The sequence below is a fragment of the Sapajus apella genome, unplaced genomic scaffold (assembly GCF_009761245.1).
Source record: "Sapajus apella isolate SASKATOON/1434 unplaced genomic scaffold, GSC_monkey_1.0 scaffold23, whole genome shotgun sequence".
Lineage (NCBI taxonomy): Eukaryota > Metazoa > Chordata > Mammalia > Primates > Cebidae > Sapajus > Sapajus apella.
Window position 1 is genome coordinate 22,082,250 of NW_022436963.1, and position 18,152 is coordinate 22,100,401.

An 18,152-nucleotide genomic window follows, 5' to 3' on the forward strand; every position below is an offset into this window, starting at 1 on the left:
AAATTTTCATCCCAATCTCCTTGAGATTTAAACTATGAGGCTGGAATTTGATTTGCATGCATCCACAATTATAGACGGCTATTCCCTCTACATGGCTGAAGTCTCCTGCACTAACTAGAGGTAATTTCACTGCCGAACATTCAGGCGTGCAAGCCGAGAGCCACAAATGGGTTTCAAACAATTTATGATATCCGGCCTCCTTCGACATGTATTAGCATATACCTGGTTTCTTTAACATACACTTTGTTTTTCCAAAACCACAAACATAGTTGCTGGAATTTCATGTGGAAGTGCTTAAGGGGCTGAAAGTTAACACCTTTGTGATCCATGCTGCCTCATGGTGGCTGTTAAACAAAAGCCTCTTTGTCGAGGCTTTCTTGAAATGTTTTCTTAACATGTTCCAAGTAGTTTTAGGCAGGGAACTAAAGTAAACAAGATGTTACCATGATAAAAACACTTGTGAAAACATTACAGAGCACACTTAGTAGTTTCTTTTACATAAAACTCTTCACAGTTTTGAAAAGCAAAATTCACAGAAAAAAAAAAATTTAAAAAGCAAATTAACAATGAAATGTCCTCTACTGTCTGCAGCCTTCGACCTTTTAGAAAGGGTCAAAGTTCCATCTCTGGGCATTTTCTTCAACATTTTTCTATCTCTCTGTCTATTAGAGCACGTATACAGTTTGTTTTGGCTTTCATAAATTACATACATCTGACTAAAGAGCAAGGGAATTTTTGTTTTGTTTTGCATGGAGTTTTTCTCCGTGAGAAATCACCGAAAGAAAAGAAATTCTTTTCAAATAGTATACTAAGCAAGGATATAAATGATACTTTTAGTAGATGTTATACAAGTGGTCGCCTAAAAGAAAAATGGAGAAATGAAAACATTTTCCGTCAAGCACACAAGAGTACCTGGTGTTTGTGAAACTATGGGCCTGCCTCTGACTTTACATTCTAAGTTCAAAACAGGGAAATGTGGTCAGGATTTAGCCTTCAAATCTATTCCTCATTCTGCCAATGCATTGTATGAGCATTTAAAAAAAGGAGGCAGGGAGGAGAAAGGGAAGAATTACAAATCCACATTTTTACTAGTAAAGATTTTATCTTTCATCTGGTTTGAAAAGAACAAAAACAAAAGGACTCAAGTGAGGAGAGGAAGGAAGAACGCCGAGGAGCTTCACCTCTGTGGATGACACGGGACTTATTTTTGTTTTTCTGTTATCGGAGGATTCCAAGCAATGCAGGGCTGGGCAATTTCATTAGAGTTAGCACGAGCACCTGCTGCTATCAGTTAGCGCTAACAAATGCAACACTCACATGATAACTCATGGTTGATAGATTAAAAAAAAAAATCAACACTAGAACTGCAAGTTGTTTTCAGAAGAAACAGAGAAATAAATGCGTACAATAGGCAGGGTATCTGCTGATTCTGATAAAGTGTCCCTCTGTTGGCGGTGAGGGAAAGACAACAGCCTGGTTATTTGTACAGTATTTATCTTTGAAATCAAGGGCCCTGTGGTATACCTCACCTTGGGAACAAACGCTGCAGAATGATCACAGAAAAGTGTCAAATCTCCGGTTTTGATTTACCAACAGTTATGGTATCTCTTCCTCAGGAGGGAGAAAAATAGGCTTCAGGTTTAGACCTGTGAGTCCCCCCTCCCCCCAGGCCCTGTTCTATGAACCCCTCTCTCTGTTAACAGTAGCACAGTATTGACAGATGAGATTTTTATCCTGGAGAACCAAGCTTGGCCTCTGTAACAGTTACAGCTTATTAATCTGGAGCTGAGGAAGGCCAGACAGCTGTTACCTGGCAAAGTTACTTCCTCTCCCCAAGAATGAACACTAGAAACTGGGTGGAAGAACCCAAGATCTAGGAAGTATGAAAATCATGGTTGGTCAATGAAGTCATGGGGCATGACACACATGGGTATTTCCCCCCAGATATGACTAACTCGAGGGTTCTATAAATCCAAGCTAACATAAACCTGGATAGCTATGTCCGGAGCCACAAAAGCGTTCCTCAGCTAAAGACATGTTGGTGACACCAAAAATGTTCCAGCGAACTGTTGTCCAAGGGACATAGCCATACTTGTTCCTTACACATGATCAATGGCTGCTTTTGCACCACAATGGCAGAGCAGAGTCGAGTTGCTGTCACAGAGACTGTATGGCCTGCAATGCTGAAAATATTTATGCCTACCCCTTTATGGAAAAAATGTGCCATGCCCTCCCCTCTGTGTGGGACTTTTCACCAGAGGTTTATGATTAAAATGTTCTATTACAGAACAATTTCTTTGGATATATCCATGCTTTGTATAGTCACAACTCCTTTTCCTAGGTAGAGGGTCAGAAATTTTGGGATATTTAAGATTACCCATCCTAAAAAATAAATATATCTAAGTATATTAAGAAGTTCTAATGCTTTTAAAGAATGCCTAGTGTGGACTAGGCAGTTTATATGACGTACCTTTTCTTCATTCATTCATTTATTTATCTTTTAGAGACAGGGTCTTGCTGTGTCACCCAAGCTGCAGCACCCTGGCATGATCATAGCTCACTGCGGTCTCAAGTGAGCCTGCCACCTTAGCTTACCAAGTAGCTAAGACTATGGGCACACGCCACCACGCCCAGCTATTTTATTTTTTTTATTTTTGTAGAGACAGGGTCTTGCTATGTTGACCAGGCTGCTCTCAAACTCTTGGCCTCAAGAAATCCTCCCACCTTAGCATCCCAGTGCATTCAGGGGTGAGCCATTGTGGCTTGCTCGGTGCAGCGTTTATTCCTAACAACCCTAAAAACCGGTTACCATCCCAAATCACATGTGCTGATTCTGAGGCGCAGATGATACATGGCTAGTTCAAAGAACATCTTAACAATGTCTTCACTACCCCATCAGCCTTTCTCCAAAACTTTCTTTATATCCACTGCCAAGGAGAAAGCAAACAGTTAATAAAAAGTACTGCCCCTTACCAGGCAGTATCATGCAGCAATTAAGAGTAAGTCCTCTCAAGCCAGACTGCCTGGGTTTGGACCTTGGCTCCATCTCTTATTAGCTGTGTGACCTTGGGTACATCACTTAACCTCTCTGGGCTTTAGTTTCCTTAACGGTATGCTGGGAATAGTACCACAATATTAGCCTAAGCTGGTTGTGAGGATTAAATGAGTTAATATACGTGAAGCACTTTGGGATTATGCCTGTTTTAAGGTTCAGTGCTATTTAATAATAAACTATCACTAGGGAGGGAATAGGAAACAGGTGAAAAAAAACTCTATGAAGTAGCACTGAAATCAAGGTCAAAGCAATGCTACCTTTTATTGAGTAAGAATACTAAGGAGAATCCAAGCAACACTGCTATCAATTTGCCTAACCAATAAGAAATCCTTTCTAAAAAGAGAGGGATAATTGAAGAGAAGCGTAGACTAGAAAGCTTTTGGTCCACGGAAACAACTGAAGATGTTTTCAGGATCTCCGAATCCAGCAATCTGAGAAAAGTACTTGATGCATCACACTCTGATGACAATGACCCCCCAATGACATCATTCATAGAAGCCAGGTGGTTTTTATTTGAACCACAAGAAGTTTGCTAGCTTCTTTCAGTTCAGTTCAATGGAAAACAAAGTTGGTTTCATCAAAGCCAATTTGATTTCCCTTTAGACTGAAGTGGGAGATGTGAATCTACAAGAAGACTAATTTATTTTCCACTGTGCTCGGCAAGATCCTGATACCTGAAGACAACTCTGAATTTCCAAGAGTTAAAACCACATTGTAGAGGAAAACTAAAATCCTGAATTTGTTATAGACAACCAGTCAATGTGTAACTTGGGAACGCATCTAGGGGGGTTTCTTCTTATTCAGCATTTGCTCTCCCTTTGTTACTTTATAATATTCATTTTTATATTCCTGAACCAACTCTCAACTCTAGTCCCCATGTGGTTCACGTGGGGTGAACATCTCCCTCTGTTCTAGAGCCGGCGTGTGATGCAAGCCTGGGCAGGTCATTGGCTGAAAGCTAGAATACATAAGTCAATCTGGGTCAATGACAGTCTGCTTAGAACTTTTTCTGGAACTACAGGGAAAGAGGTGCACTGTGGGATTGATAAATCTGTCCTCTTCAGTTCCACTTGGAAAGGGCTCCCAAATGAAGGCAACACAGAAAAACAGAGCTAATGGACAATCAATACTCCAACGACCTTGGTTAAGTATCAGGATCCAGCCACGCCTGAAGCCAGCTGTACCATTGGACTTCCTAGCTACAGGGGCCAATTATCCCCCACTTGTTTATTTTTTTCACTTAAGCCAATTTAAGCTGGGTTTCTATAACTTACAAACAAAAGTCATCTTACAAATATAAGTCAATAAGTAAGTATCAGGAAATAACTAAGCAACAGTTGCAGGTTGATAGTGGGCATTCCAATTCCACTGAGCAAACAGGAACTGAGAACATGTTGTGTCATGTGCAAAACCATTAATAAATAATTGATAGGTGGTTTCCTATACAAGTGCCAGACTCCTAATATCTTTAGAAGAGAAATGGGCTTTCATACAGGAATTGAGCCTAGGCCCCAATTCTAATCATCTTTATTTTCTTTAATACTGAAATCATTCTCTCTCCTTTTTGGGATATATATATATAATTGGTAGATATATATATAAAATCTCCTAATAATATAACCTAATTATCAGCTCACATAATAAATGAACCTATAATTTGAGGATTTTTTTAGGGTAGAAATACTTTAGCCATTAAAAAAATTTTTTAAATAAGTCTAGAAACTGTCGTTTCCCTTTCTGACTCTAAAACTGATACATGGCCCTGAGCTAGCAATTATATAGTTCTAGAGACTTTATGACAATAAATCATATTTACAGGTGTTTATTTATCAGCCATTCTACGGATGGAGAAAATCAGTACCAAGATATTTATCAAACCTAGCACTGATATAAAAGTAAAAAATCAGAAATTTACAAGTGGCTTCTGCCAAGTTCTTTTTCTCATTATATAAATATGATAAGGCAAATGATGAGGAAAGAACAAAACAAAAATTCTATAGTGAGTGATTTCTAAACAAAACAAAGCCCAATATCACTAATCTGAATAATAATAATTGTAAAGGGTTGTTGCTTAATTTAAAAGCATTGCTGCTTTTAAATTAATTGTAAAGGGTTGTTGATATTTAGAAGCAATTCTGGACATCTCTTTTAAAATATCTGTAAGTACTTAAGTTTTCAACGATCACATAATGCTTTCGTATAATACTGAGGCAAGGAAGTTATAAAATAGATTCACAGGCTTCCATTCATTAATCAAAAAATTATATTCACCAAAACTGCTTGCAGGTAACACTGGATATCTCTCTAAGGATGGCTTTATTACAATATTTGTATCCAGGTCCATAAAGATAGATACAGAGATTGTTCTAACAATATAAAGACCACACAAAGCTGGAGACCTGCACATAAATCAGCTCACCCCTGTTTCCCTGGGGCTTGAATGAGACAGAAAAGCTAGAAGGAAATGGTCCCCAACACCCAATCTGTAAACCATCACATGCCCAGATGTACACATGGGCATATATGTTATAGTTATACATGTGCATATGTTTGATTATCAAATGATGTCTATAATATCATGGAACATTATATTCAATACATAGGTTAATGATTCAATGATATTATGAATATATTTATATGATACAAAAATGCAGGGCAGTTTGGTCTAATTTCTTTTTTAACTTACAAGTTAACACAAGTAAGGAATAGCATAGAAGCATTTCACTTCATCTATGAGATTAACGTATTTCCTTACAGAGATGCTTTATCGGTGTTATAGGTTCAAATTACAGTTAGTCCACTCTCCCTGTAAGGACAAGAATCTGAACTAAAGTTAATACCAATATAGGAAGTTAAGAATCAAATTGGTAGCTTTTCTCGGCATCCACTTTCTACATTTATAAAGTCAATGGTATAACAAAGAATGGGCCCAATCACCAAGATGCAACTGGCTAGTAATTGACACCAATTTTATAAAAATATAAAATTATTTTTATATTTTTATAAAATATAAAAATGTGCATGCTATTGATTTATGTAAGGACATGAATAAAAGTAAAAGCTAAATAACTGCAAGTTTAATACTGGGATCATTTTTTTTTAAATGCTTGTCACTCTGAAAAATGGGTAAACATAGGCTCTTACTGAGACTTATGCCTTTAGATCTAAGTCTTTTTCCCATTGTAGTACAACCCTCAATAGATTTTGTAACTATTCCTGACAGTGCACTGGACCTTATGATTTAGAGTCCACTTGCAAAAGGGTGAAGTGAAACTCTTCATCAAAAAGGCATTTTATGAGCAAAAGCATTCGTGGGAGGTGATGGCATGTAAAAGAAGAAAAAAATAAAATCATTCTTACTTTAGAAATGATTGGAAATCTTCGCACACTGCTTCACAGCCTGGCCACTTGCACACACCATGTCCATAGAGAGGATGGCTATGGGGGTGCTCCTCATGGGACAAACTGAAAGAAAGCACACAGAAGACCAGAAAATGAATTTGCTGCCAAGAACCATTCCACCAGACGAGGATATAAAAGGTAGGAGGAGCCCACATGGCCAAATGTGGACAAGACAAATCTGTGATTTCCCCCATCCCATGTAATTGACTAATTCTGCATTGTTTGCTAAAAGCAAGAGTTAAAGTGTACCTAAATATGTTTAGTCAAATGTTAGAAATATACATCTATGTATGAAAAAGTGTTTGACGGGCTTTTGTTAGATGCAAAGCTCTTTACTCAGACTGCGAAGGAGTCTTTAAAAAGCTAGAACTTACTTCATCTACATAATGAAAATTATAAAATCTGTACTTGATTTTGAGATTCTCATGCTATATCTACAAGGAATACCATCCATTTTTTTCTTCTTTCCTTCCCCTTGAAACTGCTTTTATATAATCACATATTTTTCCCAAGTTAATTTTATCCAGCAGAGTACAATTAAATAATTTAGAATAATACCAAAATAATTTAGAAAGATAAATATATCCAAGCAGATGATTAGCTCAAAAAAAAGCTAATAATGGCAAAGAAGATTATACTCCTAAAATTCCTAACACCAAAAGTGAGAGAAAATTTAGCATGAACATGAAGGGGTTAATCCTCCAGTGGGGTTCCAATCAATACGTAATGATTTGGCCACACGGATCCAAGTCATGGGATGCTTTGATCCATACCATGTGGTGCTTGGGGAAGAGTATCTGTTGCACTCGCCGATGAACCATATTCTCAAATATTTTCTCTATTATATTTCCGCAACCAGACTTCTTTCAGACAAATTATTTTTACAGTTGTTTCCATAACCTTACATTCCACCAAACAGAAATGTAAAACTAACACTGAGAGTTCTGTTTCGTACTCAAGTGCATACCCTTCCCAAGAAGGGCTATTTTACAACTTACTCAACTGCCTCTGCCTGACTTTGAACTTCAAGCACAGTCAACGATGACCACTCACACACACACACACACACACACACACACACACACACACACACAGGTCTGTATTTCATTTCATAACGCCATCAGGATGTATATTCATGTATTTTATCAATTCACATTCATAGATCATATGTACACAAATGCCACTTGTCCAATCCACAATAAGTGTATTATGAACACACACTAAACGGCATAAAAAGCAAACACACAGACACACAGAACTACACCTGATCAACGATCATAAAGGCTTCCTGTGACTTTTGAATGATTTTGCTGGGAATCTCATATAATTTAAAGATAATGACAAGCTATTTTGCCCTAACACAGAAAATAGGTCTTAAAACAAAAAATAAACGAAAGATAGAAAAATAACTTGTAAAAATACAGAAAAGTGCCCCTCATACAAGAAAGGATTAAAGCAAGGGAACTCAAGTAGCTATAGTGATATTTATAAAGCCAAACAATAAAAGGATATTGTCTAAGCAGTTAAGAAGGTAAAACTGCATTTGGACTCAAGGAAAGAATTACTACCTATTTGTGTTCATCTTCAGCTCTGTGAATGAATAAAATCAGTATTATGCAAAAATAGAATTTTAAAAACTTGCTAACAGTATTAGCAAGAATACTTCAACAGTAGAATTTTCAGATATTCTAAGAGGGAAGAAAATCATATAAAAAGAAAACTTCTCATCCACAGCTTAAAAAGAAAAGAAAAAATCCCAAACTTAGTAATTATTTTCTTTAGCAATTTTATTAAGATGATTTAAACTATTCTTAGAACTTTAAAGGAGTAACATATAGTCGTTGTAGAAAAAAAAAAAAATTCTTAAAAAAAAAAAAAAAAAAAAACAACTACCTTCAAATACATACTTGATAAGGTAAGATATGAATATTTTCATCATTCTTTTAGATATAACATAATTTTTTAAATACTTTCTCATGTTCTCAACTTATCTTCAAGAACCCAATTTACTGATGGGTAATAATAGTTCATCGCATACCATCTTAACTCTAGTTATATGGCAAAATTTATTCAACATCCTTCTATTTTGGACACTAAGTTTCTCTTCATGTTTGTTATATTTGCAAATAATGTTAGAAACAAAATTTACCAGGTTAAACATCCCAATATATAACAACTGACTGCTACCGGAAGATACATTCAGAGAAATAGATCACTCAATTAATGAGTACTTAACTTTAAAATTAACTGTGAATATTCTATCAAGTTGCTCTTGAAAAATGCTACATGCTGAGTGCATTCTTAGCCAGTATACATATTTTGTGTGATTTTTTTCTATTTGGAAACCAGGAGCCTGAACTAGTTAGGATGAAAAATATTACTAGTTAACAACTGTTTAAGTGGTTAAAATGGCCATGCTTCTTGGGTTACACCAACAATGATAATATGAGAGAAAATAATAATATGCATTCACTAGCAGGATTTTGGACTCAAAATGTGTAGGATTTAACACCATGTTTTCTGTTCCCTATCCTGTTTTTGGTTAACTTACTTGCGAAGGATCCAAGATCTGAATAAAAACTATCCACATCTAAGAATTTACTTTCAGTTCAACTTGTTATCATTGCTTCAAAGTAAGGACAGATAATGACTCACTAGGGCCTTAGAAGGCAACCAGTTGTGCCTGAAGTCTAAGGAAACTCACAGTCTTCACACACGGGTACACATTTATACATTCAGAAGACTGCTTGTGAATTTGTTTTCGTTAAAACAATTTCTTTATTATGAAAAGATTACATGCTTTTATTTTCACAAGTTCACATATTAAACTGCTGTGGCTACCAAGGAAGTGCACCCCCACACCCCAACCTAGGCATCATTTACCATTCTGGTTTATATTACATTTCTCTTCTAATGTACTATTATTTTCAAAATGGAAACTTACTGTACACACTGTTGTCATTTGCTTTTAATATTTAATATATAACTGGATACTTTGAATACACAATTGTCTGAAATGAAGTGTCTGGCTTTGGAAGGAGAGAGAACAGGCTGGCAGAGGTGCTTTTGACAGCATCTCTTTGGAAAGATACATAAGAAACTGGAACAACTCTTGCCTCTGGGGAGGGATACAGCGAGTAGGAGTAGCAGGTAACAGGGAAACTCAGTTTTCAGCATACTTCTTGTATCTTTTGAAGTTTTAATTCTGAGCATTGTAGGAACTGTTACTGTGCAATTGTTCATTTTGTGTACGTATATGTGTGTATGCATATATGTATGTGGCAAAAAAAAGAATCAAGTGCTACGCAGGACTTGATTTCCAGTCTGCCGTGTGCTCTAACAGTGGCACGGGGAATACCACACACCCGGCTGCATGTGTGGCTGCGGCTCGCTTCTAGCCTTGCACTCATTCTGCATGAAGCGTCACTGGACAACACCAGCTGCACCTCTGAATGGGAGCTTTTCTGTTTTCTCAAAAAAGTGGAACAAGCATTTATATTCTTACTGCCTTTTGGGTCGTGCCAAAAAGGACAAGAAGGGAAATAAAACTGAGGAAAATAATGTTTTTATCTTGCGTTAATTTAGAGCTACATTTTTTACAGGATGAAACCTGGTAGGGAAAGGATGATCTGGGAATCTGATGGTAAAATAAAGCAATGAGCCTAATAATTTAAATAAACTGTTGAAGGGTAGACTCACCAATGTGTAAAGTATCATTTCTGAAAAGCTGCAAGGGTCAGTGATGAAAAAAGATACATTTTGTTTTTACGGGATTTAAACATGTTTGTCCCAAAATTAAACTCTTAAAACTTTAGGGTTAGTTGTTTAGCAAGGTGTATTTTACTACAAACTCCCAGGCTGAAAATTCCTAGGGGCAGGAATCACTTATTCATCTCCATATACTCAGAACCTCCAATAGAACATGGGTTTGAGGCTGGGCATGGTGGTTCATGCCTGTAATCCCAGCACTTTGGGAGGCCGAAGCGAGTGGATCATTTAAGGTCAGGAGTTTGAGACAAGCCTGGCCAACATGGTGAAACATCGTCTCTACTAAAAAATACAAAAAATAGTTGGGCGTGGTGGTGGACACCTGTAATCCCCAGCTACTCGGGAGGCTAAGATAGGAAAATCACTTGAACCTGGGAGGCAGAGGTTGCAGTGGGCTGGATTGCACCACTGTATTCCAGCCTGAGTGACAGAGTGAGATACGGTCTTAAAAAAGAAAAAGATAAAAAAAAAAAGAAAAAAAAAAAAAAAGAACATGGGCTTGATAAATGTTAGGTGAATTTATGAATGAACAGACAGTAAATATATTGTTCTATTTCATTTCTGTGTGGATATACACTCAATTGGTGTTTGCCTTTTTAAAAAAAAAATCTTGTAGGTAAAGACCAGAATTATGCAAAGTGTAAGAAACTATCGCTATGACACTTTCTATTATTTAATTTTATTCTGAATATATAAAACACAGATAGTATGCATTTGAGAAAAGCCAGTTAATTTAAATTTTTCTTGATAATCCTTGATATGTAAAAATTAAATATAATTTTAACACAAAAATAGTGATAGCACTTCAGATTAGAAAGAACCAACTTGCCATGAAAAGTATAATTACATATAAATATGTAATAATTCCTGACATTACATGGTACCGAATATACTATATATTCAGTAGGATATAAGGATGTCATTTTTTTTTTTTTTTGAGACGGAGTTTCACTCTTGTTGCCCAGACTAGAGTGCAATGGCACCACCTCAGCTCACTGCAACCTCTGTCTCCGCAGTTCAAGCGATTCTCCTGCCTCAGCCTCTCGAGTAGCTAGGATTACAGGCATGGGCCACCATGCCTAATTCTTGTATTTTTAGTAGAGACAGGGTTTCCTTACATTGGTCAGGCTGGTCTCAAACTCCCAACCTCAGGTGATCTGCCCACCTCAGCCTCCCAAAGTGCTGGGATTACAAGCGTGAGCTACTGCACCTGGCCAAAGGTGTCACTTTCAATGACAGTTAAGTAGGATATTTTGTCCTATTTATTTTTTCTCCATCAAAATATACCACCCAAAGTCTTCAACACTGGCTTTAGTTTTTGAGACAATTTTATATAATGGTTAGGGTTCCTTATGGTGACTTCATGGTTACTTTCCGAAGGTCACACTTAACCAAAGCTTTCTGAAACTGGTGTTATTAAATTCACCTGCTAAACAAGGACAACTTCTCAACTCTGCTGTCTGCAGTCTTTCTTTAGTTATCCTTACACTGTCAGTCCTGTAATCCACATTTCCCCTGTGGTAACTAAGAGGGAGGAATCTCTGAAGGAGATGAGAAGAGTGACCATGCTATCTGCCAAGCCATTTCCTGCCAACTGAAATGCCAACTTTCCCTTCACCTGAAAGCAGATTCCCAGCTTTTCCTGTGCATTGACCCAAATTCTCATGTCTGTCTTTTATGTCTTCGCTTCATTTTTCTTCCCTTTTCCAAATTTGCCTCTGTTTTCCTCCTCTCCAAACTTCTGATTCATCTGTTGCAAAAGGCTACATATATCTGTGACCATTAGGGCTTATGCCTCCCTGCACACACTAAAAAAAAAAAAGAAATCTGGCTGGGCACCAGTGTGGTGGTGCATGCCTATAATCCCAGCTACCCAGGAGGCAGGAGGATCACTGGAACCTTGGGGGCAAAGGCCACAGTGAGCCCAGATTCCACCACTGCACTATAGCCGGGGCGACAGAGCAAGACTGTCTCCAAAAAAAGATCTTGCCCGAATTATAAACTGTATTTTATTTCACCGGCATGTTATTTGATAAATTAAATTATAGAAGACTATGTTGGTTGTTCTCCAGTCACTCAAAATTGCAGAAATACATTTTTCAAGTTTTACTGAGTTACAGTTTCATATATCATAGAATTCACTCATTTTAAGTGTATAATTCAATGGTTTTGAATATATTCACGAAGTTGTATAACCATCATCACCAACTAATTTTGGAACATTTTTATCATCCCTCAAAAGAAATCCTGTACCCATTAGCAGTCATTCCCATTTCCTCCCAACTCCCAGCCCCTGCCAAAAACTAATCTTTCTGTCTCCAGAGGTGTGTCTATTTTGGACATTTCACATAAAGGGAATCATACAACATGTATTCTTTTGTGCCTGGCTTCTTTCACTTCCCATAACGCCTTGGAGGCTCACTGGTTCACTGTAGCATTTATTAATACTTATTCCCTTTTGTAGCTGAATAGTATTCCATTGTACATACATAGCACATTTATCCATGCATCTGTTGATGGACATTTGGGCTATTTCCACATTTTGGCTATTGTGAGTAATGCCGCTATGAACATGTACATACATGTACTCTATCTGCTTTCAATTTTACAGGATATCTCAGGAGTTGAATTATTGGGTCCTATGGTGACACTATGGCTGACATTGGGAGGAACTTTGAGACCACTTTCCAAAGCATTTTATATGCTCACCAGCACTGTGTGAGGGTTCTAATTTATCCATCTCCTTGCCAACACTTGTTATGTATCTTTATTCTAGCCATCCTCACGGCTAGAAAATAGCACCTTATTGTGCTTTTGATTGAATCTCCCTGATGATTCACGAGGCTGCACACATTTTCGCGTGCTTACTGCCACGTGTGTTTATCTTCCACAGAAAAATGTCTATTCAAAGTCTTTGCCTATTTTTTAATTGGGTTGTCTTTTTGCAAATATTTACTCCTATTTCATGGGTTGTCTTTTTACTTTCTTTATGGTGTGCTTTAGGGCATAAACATTTAATTCCGATGAGGGCCAATTTATATATTTTTTCTTTGGTTCCTTCTGTTTCGGTGTTACATCGCTGAAACTACTGCCTAACACAGGTAACGAAGATTTACTTCTAAGTTTGCTTCCAAGAGCTTTATAGTTTTAGCTTTCACATTGAAGCCTAGGGTCTGTTTTACGTTAATTTTTGTATATGATAGGATTCAGGGGTCCAACTTCATTTTTTTGAATGTTGTCTCAGCACCATTTGATGAAAACACTACTCGATCCCCAATGAATGGTTTGATACTTTTGTCAAAATTCAACTGAACATAAATTTAAGTGTTGGGATTTTTTAAATTTCATTTTTCTTAGATTTCTCTTTTCCCAACATACTGCCTATGTTTTCAAAAGAATTTATAGTTAAAATTATATAACAACTTTTGAAATTACATTAAGCTATAAAATAACTTTTGAGGTTTGACGGGTAGGGGGAGAGACAGGTTTTTAATAAAAATAAAACCACAGCAGCTGAACTTTTTGAAGAATTAAGTGCCTAGGAGCAACTTTTGTTTCCCAGATCCCGTTGATTCTTTGTGTACTGAAAAACTTTTGCATGAGGTGTTATGTGGCTCTCTCTGCTTAACATGTAAATAAAGTATAACTGTTCCTTTTACTGAGGGCCAGCGCTATTTCTATATAGGAAGGGTCGGGGGTGCAGTGTCCGAAGGCCTCATTTGTCATTACAGCTCTGCTTGTAACCAGGAAGCCTGCAAGTCCTTTCACTGCTCTGCCCTCCAATTCTCTCATTTGAAAACTGAAGAGAATCACACAAGAGCTCCTCCCAGTGGTAAAACCTCCACCAAACTTCCACCAAGGATATGCAGATGGCATAGGGAATAGGCACCAATGGCACATGCTGGTACTGACAAGATGAGTAAGAAGTAGGTGCTGAACAGATATCCATTAAAGGAGTGAATGAAGCCTTTCAGGAAGGAGTAACGGTGTCTTTATTACAGCTGTGGAGCAGGGGGCTGGTTGCTACTCCCCTCTCACTCATCCCTGACCCACTGCAAATACACACACCAAAGAGCATGATATATCCCCTCTCCCACCCCCTTTGACTGTTCTGCCTCCCTCCCTTCCCCACTGGCCACCTTCTTGGTTCCCACCATTTAGGCTCTTTCATCCATCCAGCCAACATTTATGGAAGTCCAACCCTGAGGTAGGCACCCAGCATACTCATCATCAGTAAAGCCATTTTGTTGACAAAAGACTTCCACGTCTCTCTCTGTCTGTTACCCTTCCAAATTATTTGGTCTCATGTCCACATGCACATCTGTATGTCTGCCTAACAACACTGCATGCCACAGAATCCTCCTCCTTCAGGTCTATCCCAGCCTGTGTTTTTTGTTTGGACTTCTTATTCCTAGTCGAAACATTACATTAAATCAGACACCTTGGGTTTCTAGAAAGCTTTCTCTTCATACACTGTTTTAGGCCTGTCTACTAAAGAGTGTCTCAGGCTACACTTAGGCTACAATGGCATGTGTCAATGGAAGCCATTACTACTTTAAAGCTTTTATATTTATTTGCTGATTCTTCATTGACAAGTTATACAAAATGATCCTTTCTCTTTTCTCTCTCTTCACTTTTCAGTTCTTATCACATTTCCCTGCCTGCGACTTCGCTATCATGTCTTACTTTCAATGAGATTGTACTATCATATCACATACTTCTTAGGTTTGAAGGTGGAAATATGAATTTGATCTGAGAATATTCTAGTGATGAAGTCACATCTGAAAATATAGTCAGACTTCTGATTTGAAATCACTAAATTTGCAAAAACTAACTGCTATCAAGTACTTGTGAAATATTTGATCATTAACTCAAATGAAACATGCTCAGACACACAAAATGATACCAAACTAGATGAGCTGGCCTTGAAGCTTGATCGCAACGACCTTTTCCTAAGAACAGCAAGGTAGACTGATGATCTCAAAGAGAGGATTCCTTAAATACTTAGCACCATTTTCCACTTGACCGTTTATTCTTCTGGCGCTTTTTTTTATACTATTGTGTATCTCCTCAAAATCAGCTGGAAGTCCAATCACAGTCTCCTGCAGCAAACAGAACGACAGGTCGTTTCCTCACATTCCATACTGTAGCATCGGGGGAAAAGGTCTATACCTGCCCAAAGAAGAGCAGATGAGACGTGGGAACAGGAGAAACGACGGTGCAAGCGCTGCATGCGTTTCCCTGGCAGCTTTGTAAAAATGACCTTTCTCCTTCAACTGCCACTGAAAACACTTTGAGAAGCAGATGGGCTTCTTATTTCCCACCCAAGAGTTGGGAGACAAGACACTGCATTTCTAGCACACTGCCTTCATTTTCGCTTCTCACTCACTGCAGAAAACCACCACCCTACATGTTTATTAATCAGTTTGTCCAAAAGTAAGTTGACAATGGGTTCTGTAATCCTCCCACAAAGAGAAGGGTGTCTCATTAAAGCCTATTAAAGGGCCTACCCTCGAGTGAATAAGGATGGAGTTCTCTACAAACTGCAACAAATGTACACGCTTCTCTCTCCTTCTCTCTCATGCAGGGAATCCTTGACTCTCCTTCCCCAGAACGCTCATCATCTCAATTTTCTGCTGCTTTTCAAATCATGTTTAATTAGAGGATTTCACATTCCCTTGTGATATGATATTCATGAGTAAAACTTGCAATTGGAGTGACTGCGAATTAGTCTATTAAGTGCCAGATTTGTGCTTTTAAACAATGATGGAGATTATTGTTATTATCTGCTCTCAATATTGTGCTCCGAGATGTGAGGACTACCTTAACTAACTTTACATCTGAAATACAAGCTATTTAACCATTTATGTCCAGAGTTGGTTTTTTTTACTCCCCTTCTTTCTTGATTTGCAAATGATGCTGGAAGAAAAACAGCATTGTCTTTCTATAGCTGTCCTCAGGGCATGGCCCATTTGTGGTGTGCTGGGTGGGTTTGTGTGGTACACCCTCACTTTCATAGTTCTGAACTTATATGCATCTGCATTGGAAAAAGGTTTCACGAGTACCTCAGAAACATGATCTCAGTAATTACTTTTTACACAACTTATTTAACTGACACAATTTATGAACAATATTAAGCAGACAGTAGTAATAAGCATATGCAGATATGCCAAAAATTGAGAATGGCAGGAGAAGGACTCAAAGAACGTTGACTGTGAGAACTGCATCTGGGGAAAAGGGCACAGAACTTTCCTTTTTCATTGCTATTCCTAGAGTAGTGCTTCTCAAACTTTATTATAGCTACAAATCTGACTGGGTGGTTCTGGGTGGTGCGGTGGGGCACAACTATACATGCAGAAGAAGCCCCCAGAGCTGCTGGGCCATGGACCATAAATTGAGTACCAAGGATCTTGGGTGTTCTCTGCTCTGATCTGACCTAAAAATGTCTGTGCTCAAAGAAACAGTCACAAGGATGCCCTCTCTATAAAGTGTGGGTTGAAAAGCAAGGTGGACAAACAAAGATAAATATGGAAAGGGGAAGCACTGGGCAACCTCACCAAGTAATAGTTGCAAACTCACAGAAATGCTTGCTGGCCTGAAGTTATTTAAACATTAATGCAAGGCTGTATTTCCTTTGTTTTCTGAAACATAACAAAACAGGTAAGGCTGAAGGAAGTTAGCATAGGGAAAAGGTCACTTTCTGTTTCTGTTTAACAAACACGAATTTCACATTAGCACAGATCTGTTGGCTGATATGTTTGCCAGATATTACACTGCTCAAGAACATCCCAGAGTAAACTACTGATTCAATGAGTTTGACAGCATCTCAAAACTTCACAGTCCTCAAACTCCAGGTCTGCTTTAAGTATCTTCTAAGCCTGGTTCATATCCCTGAGGATGTATGTGAGGAAAAGCAGTCACAAATCCACTTTTGAGGAAGGTTAAATGACAGACTTGAATTTTTCAAGAAAATCAGGGTATACCATGAAGGCAGGGTTTCCGTGCACTTGGCACAGTACCATATTGTCAAGGTCCCTTCCCTCTGAAAAATGAAGAAAACCTATCAAAACATCCCAACTTGTGATATGCACACACTCGATGGGGTCCACACAATGTCAAGTGGAACAAGAAATCATACTTTGAAGATCTGCAGATATATCTTAATTTGTAACAGACCAAAACATATCTAGCGTCTCCAACTTCTGGTTTCACGGACATCTTAGAATGAGGCTCATTTTATGTAAGAAATGACTTGACTTAAAGAAAATAATACAAAAAATAACATAAGCAGATAGGACCAACCTCACGACAATGAAGCACATATTCAAACAACTCAAGTTTGGAAAAGCACAAGCTCATAGAGTAGCCCTTGAGGATCCAGTCTGTAGCTGGACTAACTCTGCAGGTTGACATTGACTCAGGAGCAACTCACTGAAATAATCTGAATGTTCACTGGGGATGGAAGAGCCTCAGGGTCATTCTGGACTTATGGGTCAAAGACCCGTAAAGGCCCCAGCAGCACAATGCAGTGTGTCTGATGCTTTTGGGACTAGAGCTTCTTTCTTCAGATTTAAGGGCCTATCATTTGTAAGCTGTCTATGTTACTAGCAATTGGCTGCTTTACCAATGGCAAGAACCTGAGGCTATGTGCCATGAAAGGTAGTAAGTCTGGCAGTTATTTTCATCACCAACCATGTCACCAATCTCCCTTGCCTCCTCCATTTTCGCCACACTGGGCAAAAGGTGCCATCTTGATTCCCAGATGCCAGGAGTAGGTGGCACAGCAGGAGAACGGAGCAGAGGATCAGAGGTGTGGTAGCTGAGGCTGGTTGGTGTGTTTGGATCACAATGCAGTCGAAAACACAGAGCAGGTGATGACAAGCACAAAATGCCTGTATTTGCAAGGTGATGAGTGAAGGAATAAATA

The 18,152-nt window shown here is 38.2% G+C and overlaps 1 protein-coding gene across 23 annotated transcripts in view; it reads right to left on the minus strand.

Annotated features, from left to right (window-relative positions):
• FOXP1 (forkhead box P1) overlaps positions 1–18,152 on the minus strand; it is a 632,958-nt gene that overhangs the window by 50,925 nt on the left and 563,881 nt on the right. For all 23 annotated transcript variants that reach the window (XM_032289662.1, XM_032289644.1, XM_032289647.1 and 20 more), the window contains one exon: positions 6,416–6,520. In XM_032289662.1, coding sequence (XP_032145553.1) covers positions 6,416–6,520 — 105 coding nt within the window. The remainder of the gene's footprint in view (positions 1–6,415; positions 6,521–18,152) is intronic.